The 19,753-nt window shown below is 44.8% G+C and overlaps 6 protein-coding genes across 6 annotated transcripts; 4 read left to right on the top strand and 2 right to left on the bottom strand.

The window, feature by feature from the left end:
- The first annotated feature begins 4,172 nt into the window (after positions 1–4,172).
- Positions 4,173–5,121, top strand: FOMMEDRAFT_109961 (RBP11-like subunits of RNA polymerase). The gene is made up of 5 exons (XM_007267885.1): positions 4,173–4,231; positions 4,284–4,381; positions 4,441–4,467; positions 4,812–4,861; positions 4,922–5,121. The coding sequence occupies exons 1-5, from the start codon at positions 4,202–4,204 to the stop codon at positions 5,050–5,052; spliced, it is 336 nt and encodes a 111-aa protein (XP_007267947.1). The 5' UTR covers positions 4,173–4,201; the 3' UTR covers positions 5,053–5,121.
- Positions 5,122–6,875: 1,754 nt separating this feature from the next.
- FOMMEDRAFT_135021 (acid protease) lies at positions 6,876–9,624 on the bottom strand (the record flags this gene model as incomplete). Its single annotated transcript, XM_007267884.1, has 4 exons — positions 6,876–6,895; positions 8,422–8,502; positions 8,557–9,508; positions 9,607–9,624. 4 exons carry the CDS (start codon positions 9,622–9,624, stop codon positions 6,876–6,878), a joined length of 1,071 nt encoding a protein of 356 aa, XP_007267946.1.
- Positions 9,625–10,268: 644 nt separating this feature from the next.
- FOMMEDRAFT_87941 (NAD-binding protein) lies at positions 10,269–11,334 on the top strand (the record flags this gene model as incomplete). The annotated part of the gene is made up of 6 exons (XM_007267883.1): positions 10,269–10,529; positions 10,590–10,672; positions 10,735–10,930; positions 10,988–11,054; positions 11,120–11,216; positions 11,268–11,334. 6 exons carry the CDS (start codon positions 10,269–10,271, stop codon positions 11,332–11,334), a joined length of 771 nt encoding a protein of 256 aa, XP_007267945.1.
- A 404-nt stretch (positions 11,335–11,738) lies between these two features.
- On the top strand, positions 11,739–13,509 carry FOMMEDRAFT_157756 (acid protease; the record flags this gene model as incomplete). Its single annotated transcript, XM_007267882.1, has 2 exons — positions 11,739–13,356; positions 13,409–13,509. The coding sequence occupies 2 exons, from the start codon at positions 11,739–11,741 to the stop codon at positions 13,507–13,509; spliced, it is 1,719 nt and encodes a 572-aa protein (XP_007267944.1).
- A 581-nt stretch (positions 13,510–14,090) lies between these two features.
- Positions 14,091–14,815, top strand: FOMMEDRAFT_29522 (uncharacterized protein; the record flags this gene model as incomplete). Its single annotated transcript, XM_007267881.1, has 3 exons — positions 14,091–14,317; positions 14,380–14,507; positions 14,568–14,815. 3 exons carry the CDS (start codon positions 14,091–14,093, stop codon positions 14,813–14,815), a joined length of 603 nt encoding a protein of 200 aa, XP_007267943.1.
- Positions 14,816–15,481: 666 nt separating this feature from the next.
- Positions 15,482–18,168, bottom strand: FOMMEDRAFT_21224 (uncharacterized protein). The gene is made up of 3 exons (XM_007267880.1): positions 17,794–18,168; positions 17,600–17,729; positions 15,482–17,538 (listed from the first exon to the last, which is right to left on the bottom strand). The coding sequence occupies exons 1-3, from the start codon at positions 18,016–18,018 to the stop codon at positions 15,662–15,664; spliced, it is 2,232 nt and encodes a 743-aa protein (XP_007267942.1). The 5' UTR covers positions 18,019–18,168; the 3' UTR covers positions 15,482–15,661.
- Between the last annotated feature and the right edge of the window lie 1,585 nt (positions 18,169–19,753).

Below are 19,753 nucleotides of genomic sequence, written 5' to 3'. Positions count from 1 at the left end.
TAGTTTAGTATATATAGGTGTACAAGATCAGACTGGTCCTGTAGTCTTGATCTTGTCTACTCCAGGTAGTCCTGTACTCTTAGACTCACTCTATATACTCTACTCTTGTCTCACTCTCTCTCTCTGTCTGTTCTGTGAGTTCCAACTATGTTCTGGTGCTTGCATTCTGTATTTCTGTTGTGTAGGATAGTTGTAACCTGGGTCCCCTTGCTGAGCCTTCAGGTCCCCTCTATACTGTTGCTGACAGTGAGAGGCTTAGAGGGATCACACAAAGAGGGGGGATAGTAGACTCAGCTTGCTCTCTTGTGGCTTGCTTCATTGTCTGTTGATTAGTTAGTCTATATATACTATGTAGGTATGTCTCAGATGTAGAATGTATGATGGAAGGTATTCCATCATTGTTCGTCATTGCTTGTAATGTAGTTTATATCATCTGAGACATACTCTTGTGTAGTCTTGTCTTAACAAGTTTCTATGAGAAAAACATATCTTTGATAAGAGCAAGTCGTTGAAACAAGGTTTGCTATTTCGAATAGGCAGTCAGAACAAACAAGCCACATGACTAACGACAAGACGAAAACTTCCTACAATTACTCAAAGCATTCTAAAATTCACCTCCAAGGCCTCATTTGTTGCTCTGATCCAGACCAAATACAATCACGATTCACACATGTTCTAGTTCCATTGTATTCGACGCAACCATCTTCGTATTTACAGTCATAAAGACTATTATTCCATGTGGGGCTTGCATTATTTTATTTTGCCAAGGCTAAATTCACTAATTCTGGTTGCATTTTAACTTCCTATAAGCAATCTTTCCCATAGCAGGCTCCTTACAATCCCTATACGAGATGGATGTTTCTACCATGTAGTCATGTTCGGTACGTATAATATCCGAATCATATCTGCTACATCTTAGACCATGAAAGGCACTGGGAGTGTCCAATCTCATTTTCAAATGCACTTTGCCGCCAAGTCGCTCGGGTCTGGCTGTTTGTTTGACTGTGCCTGTATCGTCGGTAGTCGACTCGCAATCAGCCTGCCCAGAGCAGCCTCATGGACTGACGGGACTGGTACGAGTGCAGTTGTAGATATGAGTGGTGTGGATCTATCCGATATGATATTTGATACCCATGCTATTGACATGTCTTCGTCGTGCACCACATCTCACCGGGGTGCCCTAAATGAGATCGAAGTGTCTGAAGAGGCGAAAATGGATCGTATAACGGTCACAACTGCAGTTTGACGAAGGCCGACATAATAGTAATGCCACGCAGAGCATATGTTTCGAAAGAAAAGGGAAAGGTACGAGTGGGGGACAAAGCTGAACTTACACTAGGTTTTAGAAGACTTACAACCTGCTTGAGCTCAATCCATTTGTGACAGATGCAATGCTTATCATGTTTTGGTGATTAAATTCTGTGTAACACAATGAATTGTTATGGTTTAGCATATTTCAACATGAACATATCTGAGCTATGGACAGGCTTTAAAGCGGATAAAAGACTCAAGATGATGCATTTATATAGTGAATGCTATTCTAGTTGCATCTCCTCCGGAATCTTACATCAGCCCATGATCATAACTATCAATATCAAATATAGATGATACATATCCTTCTGAAACGGATCTTGACATAGAACACGTTTCTCTACAAGGCCCGAGTTTATCCGCATATATAAAGATCCTTGACCTCAGCCAGGATCGAAGCTTGTCTGTAAAACTTTTACTCAACAGTTCTACCCTTTACTTAAGGCCTCAAGGATATCTCACTCCCCACCCCTCGACAGCCTTCCCTGCGAAAGAAATTTCTGCGCACTCTTGCTCAGATATCTCTATGAGTGTTATCACCGACCTTGACAATTTTCCTCTCGCAGAACAAATTAGACTACTTGATCAATATGTTAGTGACCAACAGACTGCAAAGGTATACAGTTTCTATTACATGTCAAAGTAACTTATCTGATTTAGCAAACGTAAGTATCTATATTGTATGTCCACAGATCTAAACATGGCCACATTGTGTGTATTGAGAAATAAAAGTCACTGCAGTGACTGTCATGCTCTTTGACATCCTATTATCAATGGACCAGTGAGCAGTCATTTGATTTCTCTATGCTTCAGTAACTTACTCAATTGTAGAGAGGTTGCTCCTGCTTTTCATAACCTCTTGTGTGTTCAGCCACTCATCTAGAATAGGTAACTTATATATGGGAGGCACACTGGTCTCTGGGAAAAGTATTATACTTAGTAATCCGCTATCCTGTAGCACTTGAGGCGATTCTTTGGCTAGTCTGTATGTATATTCCTTATCCAATTTTAATGTTGGGTCAACCATTGAACTTATCCTATGTAAAGATGCTGTAGATATCAATGCTCAGGAATCAGTATGTACTCTTTCATGGCTGAGAAACCGTCCTTACTGAATTACATTCCCAGTTGTCTGTGGTTAAATTTTACCATTTTGGCACTATTCTCACCTTGTTGTCTGTCCAGCTGCAAATCTGAAACATACATTGCCTTATGGTCTGCATTATTCTTTGTTTCTAAATGTAGCAGCTTGTTAATTCATCCATTAGGATGACTTTTATCTTTTTCTTCCCACTTCAGAGTATGTTGCCTCACTTGATCTTGAGAAGGGACTCATTCAAGTTATTTGAAGTTGTCGTTATTCTTCGGACCCTTGCCATATGGGACAATGGACGTAGAATCCTCATTCTGCTTGGAATAGTTACATCTGTGCGTTTTTGACCTGCTTTGCCGTGTCAGTATCCGATACTTATCAACAGTATTCTAATGTTAGGTAACGTATTCTGCCATACTCGTAACTCTGTCCCGCATAACAAAAGATTTTGCATGTAAGCATTTTCTTCGAAACGCTATCCGGAATGAAGCACTTAAAAGAAGTACCAATCAAGTCGGTTCTGATGAAACGTATGTATTTTAGCTTTATGAGTATGTACGATACACTGAAAGCCGACACTTGCCGAATCTGATGCATTATACCAGCCTCCGCCCTTGGCTCGGATGTAATAGCAGCCCACTATTTGTAAACCCTACAATCACGATTCCCGCGTGGTCTGCTACTATTGCCTTCGACTCAACCATCTTCGTGCTTACAGTCATAAAGGCTATTAGCTCGTGTAAGGCTCGCGTTATTTTATTTAGCTGGACCTAAATGTACTAACTCCGATTACATTTTAATCCCGCGCAGATAATCTTTACAATAGTCGGTTGCTTGCAGTCCTTATACGAGATGGATTTTTCTACTACGCCATTATGCTCGGTACGTACAATATCCGAACCACAATTGCTGTATCTCAAACCACGAATAGCACTATCAGTGTCAAATCTCATTTTCCAGTGTGCCTTGCCACCTAGTCGCACGGGTCTGGCTGTTTGTTTGACTGCGCCCCAGCGTGCCAGCTTCTGCATCGTCGGCAGTCGACTCGCACTCAACCTACGCAGAGCTGCCTCACGGACTGTCGGGACTGGTACGAATGCAGTTGTAGATATGAGTGGTGAGGATCTATCGGACATGAGATTTGGTACCTGTCCTGCTGGCGCTTCTTCGTCGTGCGTCTCATCTCACCGGAGGGCCCTAAATGAGATCGAAGCGTCTGAAGAGGCGAAAACGGATCGTATAACGGTCACAACCGCAGTTTGACGAAGGCCGACATAATAGTAATGCCACGCAGAGCACATGCTTCGAAAGAAAAGGGAAAGGTACGAGTGGGAAAATAATGGTTAGGGAATAGGGCGCTATTCTATTGCTAGTTTAGCAAGAAATTTATCCATTTAATAAGTACAAAGTACAAGAAAAGTACAATCGATTAATAGAACTTACCTTCTGGTTTTCACTTCGTAGTCGCCTCGTCGAGTACTAGTACTATCCGCAGTCTCGAGTACAGGCCATGAATGTTGCTTGCAGGTCGGGAAACGTCGAGGAGCAGTGTCGAATTTCACATTTTATACAAGAAAAAAATCGCCACTAGGAACAGTCTATGGAAAATTAAAAGTACAGTAAGTGAACCTCGAGGCGCACGGAACAAAACGTCACATGACCGGAGGAAGACTAAAAACTTCTCGCGATTACTGCTACCTTTTCTTTCTTTGAAAAATTAGTAAAAGTATCCATCTTCGAACTTCCAGGCCTCAAAAGTCTAAATTGTTTGGTCTGTTCTAGACCAACGCCAAATCCATGACCGAGTCAGTGCCAAAAATCACAATTGTGAGTCTTCGACAAACTTCTCTGAAATGCTGTATTGCTAATTATGCGACAGATGAAGGGTGCTACACCCGACCTATCGGCAGCAACCTTCAGACTAAACGATGAGAGTCATACGATTGGAAATGCCCTTAGGTGGATGCTTATGAAAAAGTACGTTTGCGAAAGTAATGCCACTGCAACCAAAGCTATTGAACTCTCCAAATGAACAGTCCAGACGTTGAGTTCTGTGGCTACAGGTATGTGCTCACGTTCTAAGCAGTTTTGATTTTCTTTCTTCTTCCGATCATGTCTCCTTTACATGTTTCCTCTCGTTGTCACGAATTATGTGGGAAATACATAGCGCATGTTGCACGTTGGATTCACGTCACATTAATGGAGGAAGCTATGTACCCAGTGTGGTCCCCAGTTATTACACAAATCGTGTTTGCTCGAGGACAAAGGTAGATTGCAACATGGTCGCCAAAGAGCATATGGAGAGCCAGGAACGGTTCCTCCAAACTACTTTCATTGTCGATTATTTTTTACACGTCTTCTCCGTTTTACCTAATTTATTCCGTGATAAAAGCTGACCTGTATTTAGTGCTCCACATCCATCAGAGAATGCAATTCAAGTGAGGGTGCAGATGTACGGTATGCTATTCCATCTCGCCTGTCGCCTGCCGTGCCAACGCCAGCTGATACCCTTCTTAGATGGAAAGTCGGCTCTCGCTGCCCTGATTGCAGCTCTTGAGCAACTAGATTCATTATTTGCAACTATTGACGACGCCTATCAGAATAGCATACGTGCCGGGAATTTTGAAAGATGGGATGAGCGTGGCTGAAGAATTTGCAGCGGCGATAACCTAGCATACTCGAAGCTAGGATCATAGAATAGATACACTGGTATAACGCTTTTATGATCTTACGATTCTCACAGAAGTTATTGTTTCGGCATTGCAATCTGAGCAAAGCATCTCTCGTGTATTTGGAGCATTCCATCTTGTCGCGACGCAAAAGAGTTCATGCTCTGAACGACGTATGTGTAGCAATGAACTTCTCTCCCTGTGACTCGCAGTGAACTGCATCTAAACGTGTTGTCGAAAAGAGGTCGCTGTTTCTGTCACAACATACTACCGACAGCGCGAATGGCATCTTCATATCTTCTCAGATCCTCGCCTGGTACTGATACGTCCCGACCCCAGTAGTCAGCAGCCAGACCAAACGTTCATGTACTGTACCAACGAACAATGAAGCGTCAATCTATTGGTAAATTTAAAATTCGGGTCGAAACGACCGGTAACTGGTATTTGGCAAGTTTTTCCGAGTGTCTAGATATTTAACACGGTTGCCTGAACATCTCACTTGGTTTCAGAGTATAAGGTAGCATGTTTATTAATAGGGACTGATTGAGCTCGACTCCTGACTGGGGCATATACAACTCATTACAGTAATCAAATGTTTAGTGATACTGCACAGTACAATACTCTCCATATATTTCAACACTGGTCCAAGTTTCCTTGCTCTGCATAGGTTCTTAGGCGTGTGCTGGCAATTCGAAGTGATTCAGAACTTGATATATGAAGGACGCTGTGCCAGCCGTAGGTTCTCCGGCATCCTACTGTAGTCCCATTCACCATCATTGATGTCAGACGTAGTGATGAAGGGTTCTTTCGCGGCAACTATTCCTTACATGGAAACGTGTTGCTATATAAAGACCAAGTGGATACTTGATGAGTCCCTGAGACTTGCTGATTACACTCACACCAGCCACTACTCGAGAGATATCAGGCACAAACTACCCACATGCGCGGAAAGTTAGCAATCGATGCGGCGATGCCTGATCATGATACTGATTTGAAGAGTTATGTTTACTTCCTCGTCGGCGGCCTCGATCCTCTTCTGTGAAGAGCTCAAACTTTGCTGAGAGTGAACTGTGTTTGAAATGATTCAACTCAGTTGTAATACCTTTACTTAAGGCCCAAAGGACAGCACACTCTGTTCTAATCTTCGGAGACTTGATCCATAAAAGCAATTTCCCTTTGCACATTCTCTGAAATTTCGCCATGAGCCTTATTGATTACATTGGCAATCTTCCTCTCTCGGAACAACTCAAACTGCTTGATCAAGGGGTTCGTGACTCACAGACTGCAAGGGTGCGTGGCCTTGATATCTAACTAAGGTTATTCATCTGACTTCACCATTAATAAGTATATAGATGGTATGTCCACCGACCTAACCATGTCAAACGATGGTGTGAAATGAAGTATGATAGTCGCTGCGGTGACAGCTATGCTCTTTGACATCCTAATATCAATGGACCAGTAAGTAGTCATCTGGTTTTCCTATTACTTCGATAGCTAAGTCGATTTCAGAGAGGTCTTGTTGTTCTCGTGAATCCGTATGCTTTCAACTACTCATTAAGCATAGATTTCCTACATCTGGCCTGCACGCTGGTCTCACGGGAAAATATTGTACTTAGTTACCCGTTATCCTGTGGCGATTGAGGGGATTCTTTGGTTGGTCTGTATGTACATTATGCACCCATTTTTCAATGTCAGGTGCATACTCAAATCCATCTGATGTAAAGATTCTGTACACCTCAATGCTAATGAACCAGTATGTACTTCTTTATCTCTAAGAAGAATACCGTTATTAAGTACCATCCTTAGTTGTTCGTGGCTCGAGCTTGCCATTTTTTTTTCTTCTTTTCTCACTTTGTCGCTTGTCTAGTTGCAAATTTGAGGCGTATCTTGCCGTATGGTTCGTATTTCCAGTCATTCTTGACGTAACATCCCCTGCTAAGTCAATCATCAGGGGAACTCTGGTCTTTTTGATACCACTTCAGAGTAAGTGTCCTTACATCATTTCGGATGATAGCTAATATAAATAATGTGCAGTCGTTATTATTCTTCGAACCATTGCCATATGGGATCGAAGACGAATTATTATTATTTTGCTTGGAGTAGTTGCATTCGTACGTTTTGACTCCGCTTAGCACGTTGGTTCCTCATGCTCAGCTCCAATCTCCCAACGTTAGGGAACTGATTCTGCTATTCTTATAACTCTGTCCCGAATAATGAAAGACTTTACTTGTAAGTGTTTCCTCCGAGACGCTAATCAAAATTATTTGTTGAATCATTGTCCTCAAACAAAGTCATTTCCGATGAACTGTATGTACTTCAGCTTATTTCATGGCATACTGAGATCTGACTCCCAATCCCATCGGACGCATAATGCTAGCCTTCGCCCTCTGCTCGGATGTGATAGCAGTTTGCTACATATAAGCCCTACAATCACGATTCCCGCGTGGTCTGGTGTCATCGTCTTCGACACAGCGATCTTCGTGCTTACAGTCATAAAGGCTATTAGCTCATGTGAGGCTCACATTATTTTATCGTGCTTAAGCTGGGTTTACTAATTATGATCGTACTTTCAATTTCTGACAGATAAACTTTCGCGCGATCGGCTGCTGACAATTCTCATCCGAGATGGCTTTGTCTATTATGCAGTTATGCTTGGTACGTCTAACAACCGCACCTTGTCCTAGATTTCGACTTAATTTGATAATAGCACTGGGAGTGTCCAACCTCATCTTTCTATGCGCTTTGCCACTCACTCGCGCAGGCCTGGGAGTTTGTCTGACTGCTCCCTTACGCGCAAGCTATTGCATCGTTGGCAGTCGACTCGCGCTCAACCTTCGCGGAGCTGCCTCACGGGCTGGCGGGACGGATACTAAAGTAGGTGCAGATATGGGTGGAGTGAAACTGGTCGATCTCTCGATCATGAGTTCTGGCACTTGTATTGCTGGCAGCACTGGCTCGTACACCACATCTGGCTGGGGAGCACCATATGAGATCGAAGAGTCCGAGGGAACGGAAAGGAGTAATAGCAGAGCCGCTCCCCACAGTTTGACGAAGTCCGCACCGTGACGATATATGTATACGTATTGATGAACGTTCCGATTGCTGGGGGGAAATTCGGATATTTATGCTTTCGTCATGCATGTCTCGTGTAATCGTATGGATATAACTGTTTGTAAAAAGCCCGAAAGAACGTGACGTCATAATGCTAGGTAGAGTATATGATTCGAAAGAAGGGAGCAAAGTACGAACGAAAAAATATTAGGCAGTAGGTAAGCAGTGTTACTGTAGTCTGCTTGATATCCACAGGTCTGGGAAGAACGTTGATGTCAAATGGTAATATTCGTTTACCATCCCAGGTATTGCGGGATGCGGCTTTGGCAATACCGATACGTCTATTCTCCGCATCTAGTACAGTATAGAAGTGTTGAACTAGAGATACACATCCATCAGCATCCTTAATTCTCTGGACAAAGAATGACTTACGCCAAGTGAACCCATTTATAAGTGAGATATCGATCCCAGAATCGCTGGCGAGCTCGACATACACCATGTAACAATCATCCGGAGGCCCACCTGCGACGTCATTCAAGGCTTGAGGCCAAATTTGCTCCTCGGGAGGAATTTCAAAGTGCATTCCACCAATCTCAAAGAAGAGGCTTTTCAACTTTTCCCGGTTGTCGTTGGACAAGGATAGAAGTCCGCTGATAATGTTAAGTTCTGCATTTGATGCCTTTCGGTATTCCTCAAACGATCGCGCTTGAAGATGGACCACCGAGCTACCGGTATCAATTACCCCGATCCCATCCTTGAGGATCTCAACGCCTTCGGTGGGCGAGCCATAGACTATTCTCTGTTCCAAGCTCCAATGCTTACTCGACGATCTACCTTGAGGAATAGTTGTATAGGTAATCTTGCCTAAGTATCTTTGCGGGTCTGTCTTGCCAAACGTCAGCACGCCATGAAATCTGCCTTCATAGTTATACGCCTCGATTGTTGTCGACATCGGGTCAAAGCTAATCGCGACTGTTTTCTGTGGTATCTTTCCTTGTGCAAATAGATTGTCAAGGATGGTCGGAATTGACTCGGGCCCGTCATCCGAGCCTCTGTTTTTGTCTTTAATGATGGACTCCTTCGTCAGTTCTACAAGACCCAGCCCAAGGATCCCGTCAACATCGGCCTCGAAACCAAAAGCCATGTCGGCAACACCAATGCCTTGGTTCTCAACTACCAGTCCACCAAGAGTGACACGATCATACCACAGTTTTCCTCGAAAGGTCCCTGTCCCATACTTGATGCTTAGATTCCGGTTTGACTCCTTGGATGTCTCTGTTGGCTTGTATGGATGAGAGCCCCGAGCAGAGATCCACGTATTTGCTGAGCCCGTATCCACAATGAGCGTGTAGAAAGTCGGTGGCGAGCCGATCCCGACGTTGGTCTTGAAAGTGGTGGCAGCTCTTGCTGTTGTATAGAAGGGAACGTCAAACTCTCCTGGCATGCAATAGACAGGGTGGTTTCCTGGTGAAGGCTTGGTGCATTATATGGCTCGCGCATGGCGCTTTGTTGATGCAAGGCAGGTATGGCTAGAATATCGACCTTGCTAGGCATCTGTTCGATGAGACGAAGAGTCCGAGTATTTACCAGATCCACGTTAGAATACAGGCACTTGCGAGTCATATCGCCGATATCTTGAATTCCTGGGGTGTTGTACAATCGAGAAATCTCAAGTGTGAAGGCCACGACGCAGAGTCGCCACTTTGCGTAGTGCACAATGGTTTGCACAGACCATAGGGATTATCCAAGGCAAGGATAGAGGCTGGCGATATTAAAGCACAGATAATCGAGGCAAGTGCAGAGAGAAACGAAGCGGAGAACGAGAAAGACTTTTATCTGTAAATGAGGTTGATTCTGGTTGACAGCAAGAAAGACGCGTCGGGCAGCATGGACGTCACTCCTCAACTTTGCTTTTGGCAGTCACGACGTCGTACCTGGCGACTTGCTCTTCTCCTACGACGTGAATTATGCTTATGAAGAACGCATCTATCTTATCGAAAATAGTGATAGGTTATCAAGAAGACATTGACATGGATGATGGATTTCGGATGGCATTCTGCTTTCCGCTTTGCGCAATAGCACGCGACATCCTTCGACGTCATACTTCCCGCATCATGTTCGTACGGTCGTTACTACTTTGAATCATGCCACCATTGACCTCGCTCGTCGTAGGAGCGTCGCGAGGGCTTGGCCTCGAACTTGTTCGCAATTTACATGCTCGCGGCTCAAACGTCTTCGCAACTGTGCGGTCCCCACCTCAGACGCCTGATCATTTCCCGAATGATATTACTGTTATCGATGGCGTTGACGTTGGAGAGGAAAAGGCAGGTGATACAATTGTGAAAGTCCTGGATGGCCGTCAGCTAGACCTCGTAATTATCAATGCAGGGGTTTTCAAAACAGAGGTGAGGCATCTTCGTGTCAAAGTAGTTTGTCACGCTTAAAATAGATACGCTAATGCATAGACTCTCGAGAAACCGAGTTTTGCTGATGAGCTCGACATGTATAAAACAGTCGCCATTGCACCTGTCTTCCTTACTCACCATCTGTTTGTCTTTTCGTTTTACTCAAGCTTCTTACATTGACTAACGATGATCCATCAATTTGAAGACGCAAGTCGAACTCTTTCGCCCCAGGTGCAAAGCTCGTCCTCATCACGACCGAAGGCGGTTCCATTGCTCTTCGTACGAAAGAGGAAGGAGGTGGCAACTATGGCCATCATGCCAGCAAGGCTGCAGCTAACATGGTTGGACGCCTTTTGTCCCACGATCTTGTCGATGACGGCGTCGCCGTTGTAATGATCCATGTCAGTAATGCCGTGCGGATGTTATAGGAGAAAAATTCTTGACACAATATTATTTAGCCGGGATTTATGCGAACGGATATGACCAAGAACGTTGGTTTTGACAAATTCTATGACTCCGGAGGAGGTGAGTTTCGCATGTTAGTTCATCCGTTCCAGGTGCTCATTCATATTATTTTGCATTTATTTCAGCCGTCCTACCCTCGGAAGCTGCCGCTTCGGTGCTTGATTTTGTTGCGAACTTATCCATCAAGGACACAGGCTCATTCTGGGCACCTCGTGGTCCCAGGTACGTCTCCACTGGCATGAATGGTACATTAATAATAATAATCTATTGCAGAGATATTGGCGAGGCTGAACGCGTTCTTGGAAAGGACCTCCCCACTCCTCTACGGCTCCCTTGGTAATCGGCAGTATTGTATTGTTTACAGTACAAGACACCAGAGCTGTGTGTAACTCCGTCCCAAATTGCAGTATGCTTTGAATTGTTTGCAGTCTCAGATAGAAAAAGTCTGCACGAGACACTCTGCAGCAGTCAGTATTGCAAATCCGTGGTTTCAAGCGTCGTGCCGTTCGTGACCAGTTGACTGCATCATTTACTTAGGGCAAAGTCGAATAATATTAGCTCTCTGCTTGTAAGCCTTTTAAATATCACCTACTCTTATTATCAATACTTCACTGCTGATTATCGTGGCCTATTAGGCCAGTCAGACGTATGCAGTAACGTCGGTTTCTTCGAATTCGGCAATATGTAAGCGAAGTAGTAAGATCAAAGGTGACCAAAACGAGTTAGTGAAAAGGTCGATGCATCATGATTGATGTTCTCCGCTTTGCTTGCATTGGATATGACATATCATGTGGCGAGCTCCTACACCTGCTCACATTGACTAGTATTGCCGCAAAACCATCGATGAGTGGAAAACAAGGGAGCAAGGATCAGAACCTAGGATGTGGTCAAAGACAGCATCACAGGCCGCATCACAGGCCGACGACTGCAAGCAGCAGAGACGTGACATCTCCTTCAAATACCAAGAGAGCCGGCAAAAACAGACGTTCCAGAGATATACTCCGTGCCCAACTCACGAAGCGGACGAGTGATTCATCCAAAGTCACCCCTGTCCGTGCTAGTGAGGACGTAATAAAGGAAGATGAAACACGCAGGGCCAAGTCTCGATCCACTACGTGTTCCGAGCGGACGACGCACTCCGGGGATGAGAATGCGGGCTCGGTCAAAATGCCACACGTCGTGGTAGAGATAGAGATTAAGAAAGCACATAATACTGACATGGAGACGTCACTGAAAAAGCGGATCGGTTCAATAAGTCGTATTCTCAACAAAGGAAATCACTTGAGGCAGTCATTCATGGCAGCATCCACACACGACAAGCAGCCTACTGCTATCTCCACGATCATGTTCGACACATACAATAGTTTTGTTCGTCCCTGGGCGAATGTATGCTTCGGGATAAATCCATCGACGGCTCCATGTCAATTGCTGTTTGACACAGAATCCCCTGTGACATGGATAAGCGAAAACATTTATAAAGTAATATGCAGTAAAAGTAAGACAAGCAAGGGTAAGGACCGCAAAAAGAAGATCATGATGGACTATCAAGAAGCAGATGGCATCCAAGGTCATCTCTACAGGAGCGCAGTGTCCATTGGATCCAAAAAAGAATTAATCGAGAAACAGGAATTTGTGCTTGTCAGTGAAAATGATTACAGAACCCATTTTACGGGCAGCGATTTACATTTAGCAGGCATCCTCGGCTTCGGGCGGACAGCAGGGACAAAAGGGTTGGTTGTTGGTAATGAAGATTATCGAATTGTGTCTGTCCTCGACAATTTAGTGCAGAAATTGGGCACAAAATCCAAAATAGCTGGCTTTAATTTAAAAATTCCATCAGAGGCATCCAGTCGTGCATATGTCCAAGGAGAGGTTCATGTTGGTAATTACGACAAGGACTTATTCGAAGTGGGAGACCCGATATGGGCTCCCATGAATGAATCGAGCGCAACACACATTCTACCTCTAAATATGAAACTTGCCTATGAGGGCGAAAATATCACTGATTGCTACTACTCGACGCTAATAGACAGTGGTTCACCACTTATCATCATCCCACAGAAATATCTAGAAAATTATATCAAGGCAGTGGAACAAACCCCAAACTGCAACATAAGTGTCGAGTATCAAAATGATTTGCGACTCTACTACTTAACCAAAGAGAGTTGCTCCTCCTTGAAAGACATCGAGTTGAACTTCGAAGGCGGAAGAACGCGTACTCTTCCGAAAGAAGCACAAGTCATTCCGTCCAGCGTACTCAGCCACTGGATCCCAGCGGTAAAACCTGGACGCCTCTATCTCATCTTCAACAGTATAATAACCCCATTCGATGACCATCCCATATTGTTGGGTCTGCTTTGGAGTAAGTAAATTTAGACAAGAAGAATCGTTTCCATCTAAATCGATGTCTTTAGTGATCAGATACTACATCGTTTCGGACCTGGAGAGTAGGCAAGTCGGGATTGCAGAGGTTGAAGGGAAAACAGATTACGTCTGGAGAGAGCTCCGGTCGTAAGCGGAATCACGTTTGTATGAAAATAATTATTATGTCTAAAGGTGATCATTATTCTGCATTGGTGAATTCATGGTTGCGTAATTTGCGTTGGTTGATTCATGGTAAAGACACGGAAAGAGAACGAGAATGTGTATCAGTTGCGTCGATCATTACGTAGTCAGTGGATTACGTGCTCAGCCGTTTTCGGCTTTACTCGTAGTGTTTTGTGTGTTTTCAAATTTCGATCTCTCGAAAGCAGACTGTCAAGTAGGCAATCGTCGCAACTAACGTGTCCTCTGCTCGCGGTCTAATTCCCTGGACTATCATACTGCTCCAAAAATGAAAAGGAGTCCTTGCAAGTACCTGACGTCAATTTTAGTTCTATATTTCTATCGAGGCTGGCACTTTAGTCTGGCTGACCTTTCACCGAAGGCCTTGGTCTGGACCGTCAGCCACTATTTCTCGTACTGTATATAAGAAGCCAGGCATGAGCTTTCCCTAGCAGTAGTTCTTTCACTGCGACCAGCATCTAAAGCACTCTTCTCTATCTGCTTTCGCATTTGTCCACTCTGCTCTGTCTACTGCTCTCACCCTCTTCGAAAATGCTACTCTCAAAGAAGTCACCTCTCTTCTTCGCCACTGCTTTGGTACTTTCTCTCGCTACCATAGTACATGCTCAGGCAAACACTGCCTCCGTTGCGGGAGCGGCGACGACCTCTGCACCATCCATGACTACATCGAGCGCCGTCGCATCGAGCACGGACGTTGTCGATCCTTGCCTTGCCCAATGTGCCCAGACATCTGCCACCAAAGCAGGATGTGCCAACGCGTGAGTGCCTTAAGGCTGCGGCATAATCCTAAGTATATACATGAACACTAACAATTCACTAGCGACGATACTACTTGCGTATGCAAGTCGCCGACTTTCAAGACCGACTTTATGACATGTCTTCAGACCACTTGTACCCCTGCTGCCGCAGCCCAGGCTCAGGCCCTTGGAGCGAGAAAGTGTTCCGCAGGTGAGCGGCGAACTGCCTAGTATCTACTTTTACCCACATGAATTACTAATGCATCACTAGCCTCTGGTGCTCCCCCAGTGGCTGGCGGCCCTCGTACGAACGTCGCCTCCGCGGGTGGCAGCTCCGTTAACAAAGCGAGCTCTACCATGCATCCCACGAGGCCAGCTACTCGGATTGCGACTTCTACCGCGACGAAGAGCACGGCGCACAGCTTCGCCAAGTCGGCTGCAACTGCTATCGAGCTCAACGACATACTGAGTGTCGCTCTAGGATTCATGGGTCTTGCGCTTGGAGTTGTGCTTGTTTGAGGAAGTCATTCATGACGCTATTATTAAGCTCTGTATAATTTGCTTGGGTCAGTCTCTTTCCGATTGTAGGTTCTCTTAGCGATCTTTGGAGTTCTGTTGTGTTTGCTTCTCGACTCGATACCATTACCATAATATGCTAAGCCGAGATTGTGGTGTATACTGCGGTTGTTGAATAGCTCTATTGTTTTTAAGTGACATATACAAGTGCGATATTTGTTGTATTACTCAGAATATCGTATTACGCCATAAATACGCTCTCCCAAAACAAAGATACTAAGACGGTAGAGGGACTGGAAGACATATGGAACAATAGAAGTCAAAGAACCTTAACTCTTTGTTAGTCGATATACATGACTAACTACTGATAGCAATGAAACCAATAGCTTCCGGATCGGACCTTTCCACTTCCTCGAATCGAAAATAAGATAAATGACCGTGTGTGCACGCCCCGAGGTTGTGGGAAAGCATTAAATCCTGTCGAATGCGATATTTATATTACAGCTTATATTCTTGTGTTTGCCCGCATCGTGTGCAAGTAGCCGAGCAATGAAACGGATTCGCAATAACCATTTTAACGCAAGACAAAGCACTGGTGCCTGAGGACGATTAAAAATACATTATCAACGTTTCCATTTCTCGAACGAACTATATGACGTCTCCTTTACTCAATTCTTGACAAACTAATTTGTCAAACACAACATTAAAAATAGGTTGGTACTATAACCATCCTTTATCACTATCTGCAGCAACGAAAACCGGAAAACGAGGTTTTGCGGGTCCTATTATAAAATCGAAAATTGCACTGGCGCATGTTAACTAACTAAAGCTATAACGATGGGAGAAATATTACAATTTCGTCCATCCCTCACCCTCAGGAAGCTTTAAATCGTCCCTCTCAAATACAGGTTTTTTCGTTCTCTCACTCCGGCTTCGACCACGAAATCGAATTGTTTCATCACCACTAACGTCTTCCTCTTCATAATCTTGGTCAGTCGAAGCACCAAAGTCCATCCCGCCTCCATTACCCTCGCTGTCACTTTGATTGACGAGACGATCCCCGTCCTCGCCAGCCATGTGGTAGTCTCTTCCGTTCGGTACGAAACCTCGACGTGGAGCGAGGATACCTGCTTCGGCTTTGAACCGTGCACGTGTGATGGCAGGTTCAGCACGCTGTTGGAGAGCGCTAAACGTCCGTTGAAGAGACACAAAGGTATCTTTATGCTTCTCCCCCTTATCTCGTTCTCGTTCTCGTTCTGGCTCACTCTCCCGACCGAGCTGAAATGATACTTTGTCGAATCGTGCAGCCATGCTATTGACGATCCCTCCACCGCCTGCCCGAGATTGTTGTTGTTGCACGCCAAAGGAGTTCGAGAATGGAGAAGAGGGGTCGAGATCGCCGGAGACGTCATGGTCGGTATCTAATACACGCGGACGCGTCGGGAACTGGGCACTCTCGGGCCGTTTACGTCGTGGAGGAGGTAAGAGAGAAACAGAAGTATTCGTCAGATCCGACGGAGACGAGGGCTGATGCATACTTTGCGAGCGTGTAGGACGAGAATTTACAGGAGAGACTGGAGAAGGCGAGGGAGAAGGAGATGATGACTGTTTATCGTGACTACCAGGAGCGGAGGATGATTTTGTAAAAGGTGAAGTAGCAGCAGACGAAGGGTAGTTACTACCATGCCATTGGTACGACGGAGATCGAACATGTCGACCACGACTGGAAGAAGAGCGAGCACTAGGTCTGCGTGCAGGATGTGTCGGGGGTGGAGAAAATTGTTCAGAAGTCGACAATTGCCGCCCCTTTGAAGGTGTCTTCGCTCCTTCGTTTTCATTTTCATTTTCCGAGGACGAACTGGAGTTGATAGAAATACGATCAGGTGATGTCGGCTTTATGCGTGATCGCGCAGTCAACCGAGCGCTTGCTACTTCCGCGAGACTCGCTTCGCTTGGTGCACCTGAATCCGATTTTGCAGAGGAGATTGTCGGTTTTCGAGGAGGACGAGGTACAGGTCTTCGTGTTCCCTTATCTGGACTGCGACTCGGGCTCTTAGTACGGTCACGTGAAACCGAGGAGTCAGCAGAAGACCGAATAACTTCGAGAACTCGTGTTCGCTCGGCCTCGTCTTGAGCTCGTTTGAGTGATGCGCCGACACGCGAGGCAAGGAGCGACTGCTGCATAAGCGGAGTCACGAAGTGAGCTGACGGCGAAGGAGCATTCGGGGGCGAGTTTGAGGAAGATGAGACGGAGGCGCTCGAATTCGGCTGGCGAGGAGGAACCGAATGGACCAACTTCGCCGGAACAGGAGGAGGTTTAGGGAAGGCATTTAAAGAGGAAATATGCGATGGCTTGCGCGGAGGAAGGGGAGGAGTCCGCCCAGAACCAGATGGATTCGGCTCGTAGGTTCCAGAATGCGTCTTTGCGCGTTGGAGAAAGGGATTTGTTGATCCTGGTGGGACTCCTATTCCGTCAACGCGAGGTTTGGAAGATATTGGAGGGAGACCGGATGCAGAAGACAGTGATGCGCGTCGGGGGTCTGTGGATAGGTCGGTTGGAGGAGGGATAGGCGGTCTGGTTCTTTGAAAAAACGGATTCAGATTTGCAGGTACCGTCTTTGGAGGCGAAGGCGGAGCATCAGTTGTGGGAAAGTCCGTTCGGACCATAGTCCTGGCACTGGAAGACGATGGAGAGATACGAGATGTTGCTGGGGACGAGGGATCCGCTATACACAATGAAACATAGTTAGACTGCGCCTAATTCAAGTAATTCACGTTACGACACACCTTGGACAAAGACATTTCCCTCGCAGATCTCTTGACCATGTCGAGCGTGCATGAGGAGACGCAATGCGGCCAGAAGCTGTCCACCCGACATCTCCTTCTGCGGTGTAAGTGATGCAAAGAGTTGCAAGACCTGAACCATTCCAAGAGCTTAGAATTCAAATAGCCGGTAACTGGACAGTGTAGTATTTGCTTACCTTGTCGATCTCGGCAGAGCCAAGGTCTCGGAAACGACCCTTCATCCATGCTCGTACTACAGGAATGCTGACTCGCCGGCCTTCAAACTCTTCGTCCGACAACATCGGTTTACCACCATCGCCATCATCAGCATCCATAATATCCTGTAGTGCTTCAACATAGGTGGCAAATTCGGTATCGGAGAGAGCCGAGAGGTGAAGAAATAAGTTGCGTTTAGGTGCCATGACTGTACACCGATAAAGATTATCTGGTACTAGCAAAGCTGAAGCGCAAGAGACGGAGGACAAATTAGACGTCGAACATTAGGCGTTCAGCAAGTATCATTGGCAGCGCCCTTGCCTATGTTGTCCGGAACGTCGCAGAGCAAGACGGCGGTGAAGGGCGAAGAAAGAGAGCGAGCGAGAGACCTGACGCGGAGCAATTGACGAAAGCTGTGCATCTTGGCTTGCTCGGCTATTCCCGCCCCATCAATCCACCACTAAGGCTTCATATATATGCGCCTCCATCGTCGTCATTGTCAAGTTTTCTGTCACTGGCATCCAGCACTAACTTTCGTAGAATCTTGTCATTGCATCATTGTCTGAATGAAGGGAAGAAGATGACTACAACTAACACCGAGTTCTTGGCTCTGCTCCCTCACCACAATGCCTTGTGAATCTGCATTGGAGTGTCGCTCCATCAATTAGTTCCCAGGCCTCACTCGCGATTTGTACAGTCTCCCTGAAGTACAGCCTCTTAGAGTACTAGCTTTCTTTGTGTAACTTAGTCGATGGCTTTACTCTACATATTACATCTTCTGCAGTTTGATGATTATGTCTTCCTTCATATGATTGTGAGAGGGACATATAGAACTTAGCAATATTCCATGATAAGCAAAATTCTCGGCTATGTAAAGTTCTACACATGTTTCTGCACTATAATCACATTCTACCTCTTCTGTTCCAGTAAAAGTACTATGAAATATTCTCATACGGTATCTGCAGAGAAGTCTTCTTGGTTCTTTAGGCTGTGACCCTGTGAGACACTTTGCTTCTTTGACAACACTGAAAATGACCTTAGATGCATAAGTTTTATCAGGAATAAGCATGGGCTGTTCTTCACAATCTCTTTGTTAGGTGTAAAATAATCTCCACAGTCGAGGAATAATAATCATAGCCGTTACCAATCATCATTTATTCCTAGATGCGATTTGGGCAAGGTAAGGTTTTGAATGGCGATTACGTAAGTTGACCATTCCGAAATGACACTGGTTTAGTTCTTGGCACCTTCATACACAACTCACCTGAGGGACATACTGTAAGGGGCCTAATTAGAGGGTGTACAAGACCCTTGTAGTCCCTCTAATTAGGTACCTTTTGAGCTTTTCTCCCTAACTGTACTTAATACTAGACTTAAATAGTAAAGTCAAAATAAAATAAAATAAAATAAGTATGCTGAGTGCCCTATATGGCAACTGTGCCCTCCCCACCTGCCACACCTTGAGCTCACTGTCTCATACAGTGAGCACACACTTTCCTCTGTACCTTACTCAATTCTTAACCAAATTTCTTCATTATTCCTTTAAAATTAATGTAAATTTAGTTGGAACTCATTCATAACACAAATACAATGTTAAATGTATCAATTACTTGTGTATTTGTGTACTATTTGATAATAAAAAATACAACAGTTTCCTCTGACTAAGATTTATGATACTCTAAACTCTTAATACTGTAATAATAGTAGAGCTTATATATCTACAGTATATCCAAGAATTGAGTCTGTGTAATGTGTACAAAGGAAGTTACACTATGCTTTATATACATAATTTTGTAGTCTCATATCTATGTAACCACAGAAGTTATTAATATAAGAGTGGGCTTTTTTTAAATACGTGTAGATTACTATAAATTATTATAAGATATGAGAGGGTTAAACTAAGGAGGTAAATTGTTATTAAAAGTATAGTACAAAATATTA

Source organism: Fomitiporia mediterranea (genome assembly GCF_000271605.1).
Source record: "Fomitiporia mediterranea MF3/22 unplaced genomic scaffold FOMMEscaffold_7, whole genome shotgun sequence".
NCBI lineage: Eukaryota > Fungi > Basidiomycota > Agaricomycetes > Hymenochaetales > Hymenochaetaceae > Fomitiporia > Fomitiporia mediterranea.
The sequence above is the reverse complement of the archived record's forward strand: the minus strand, read 5'-3'. Positions and strand labels throughout refer to the sequence as shown.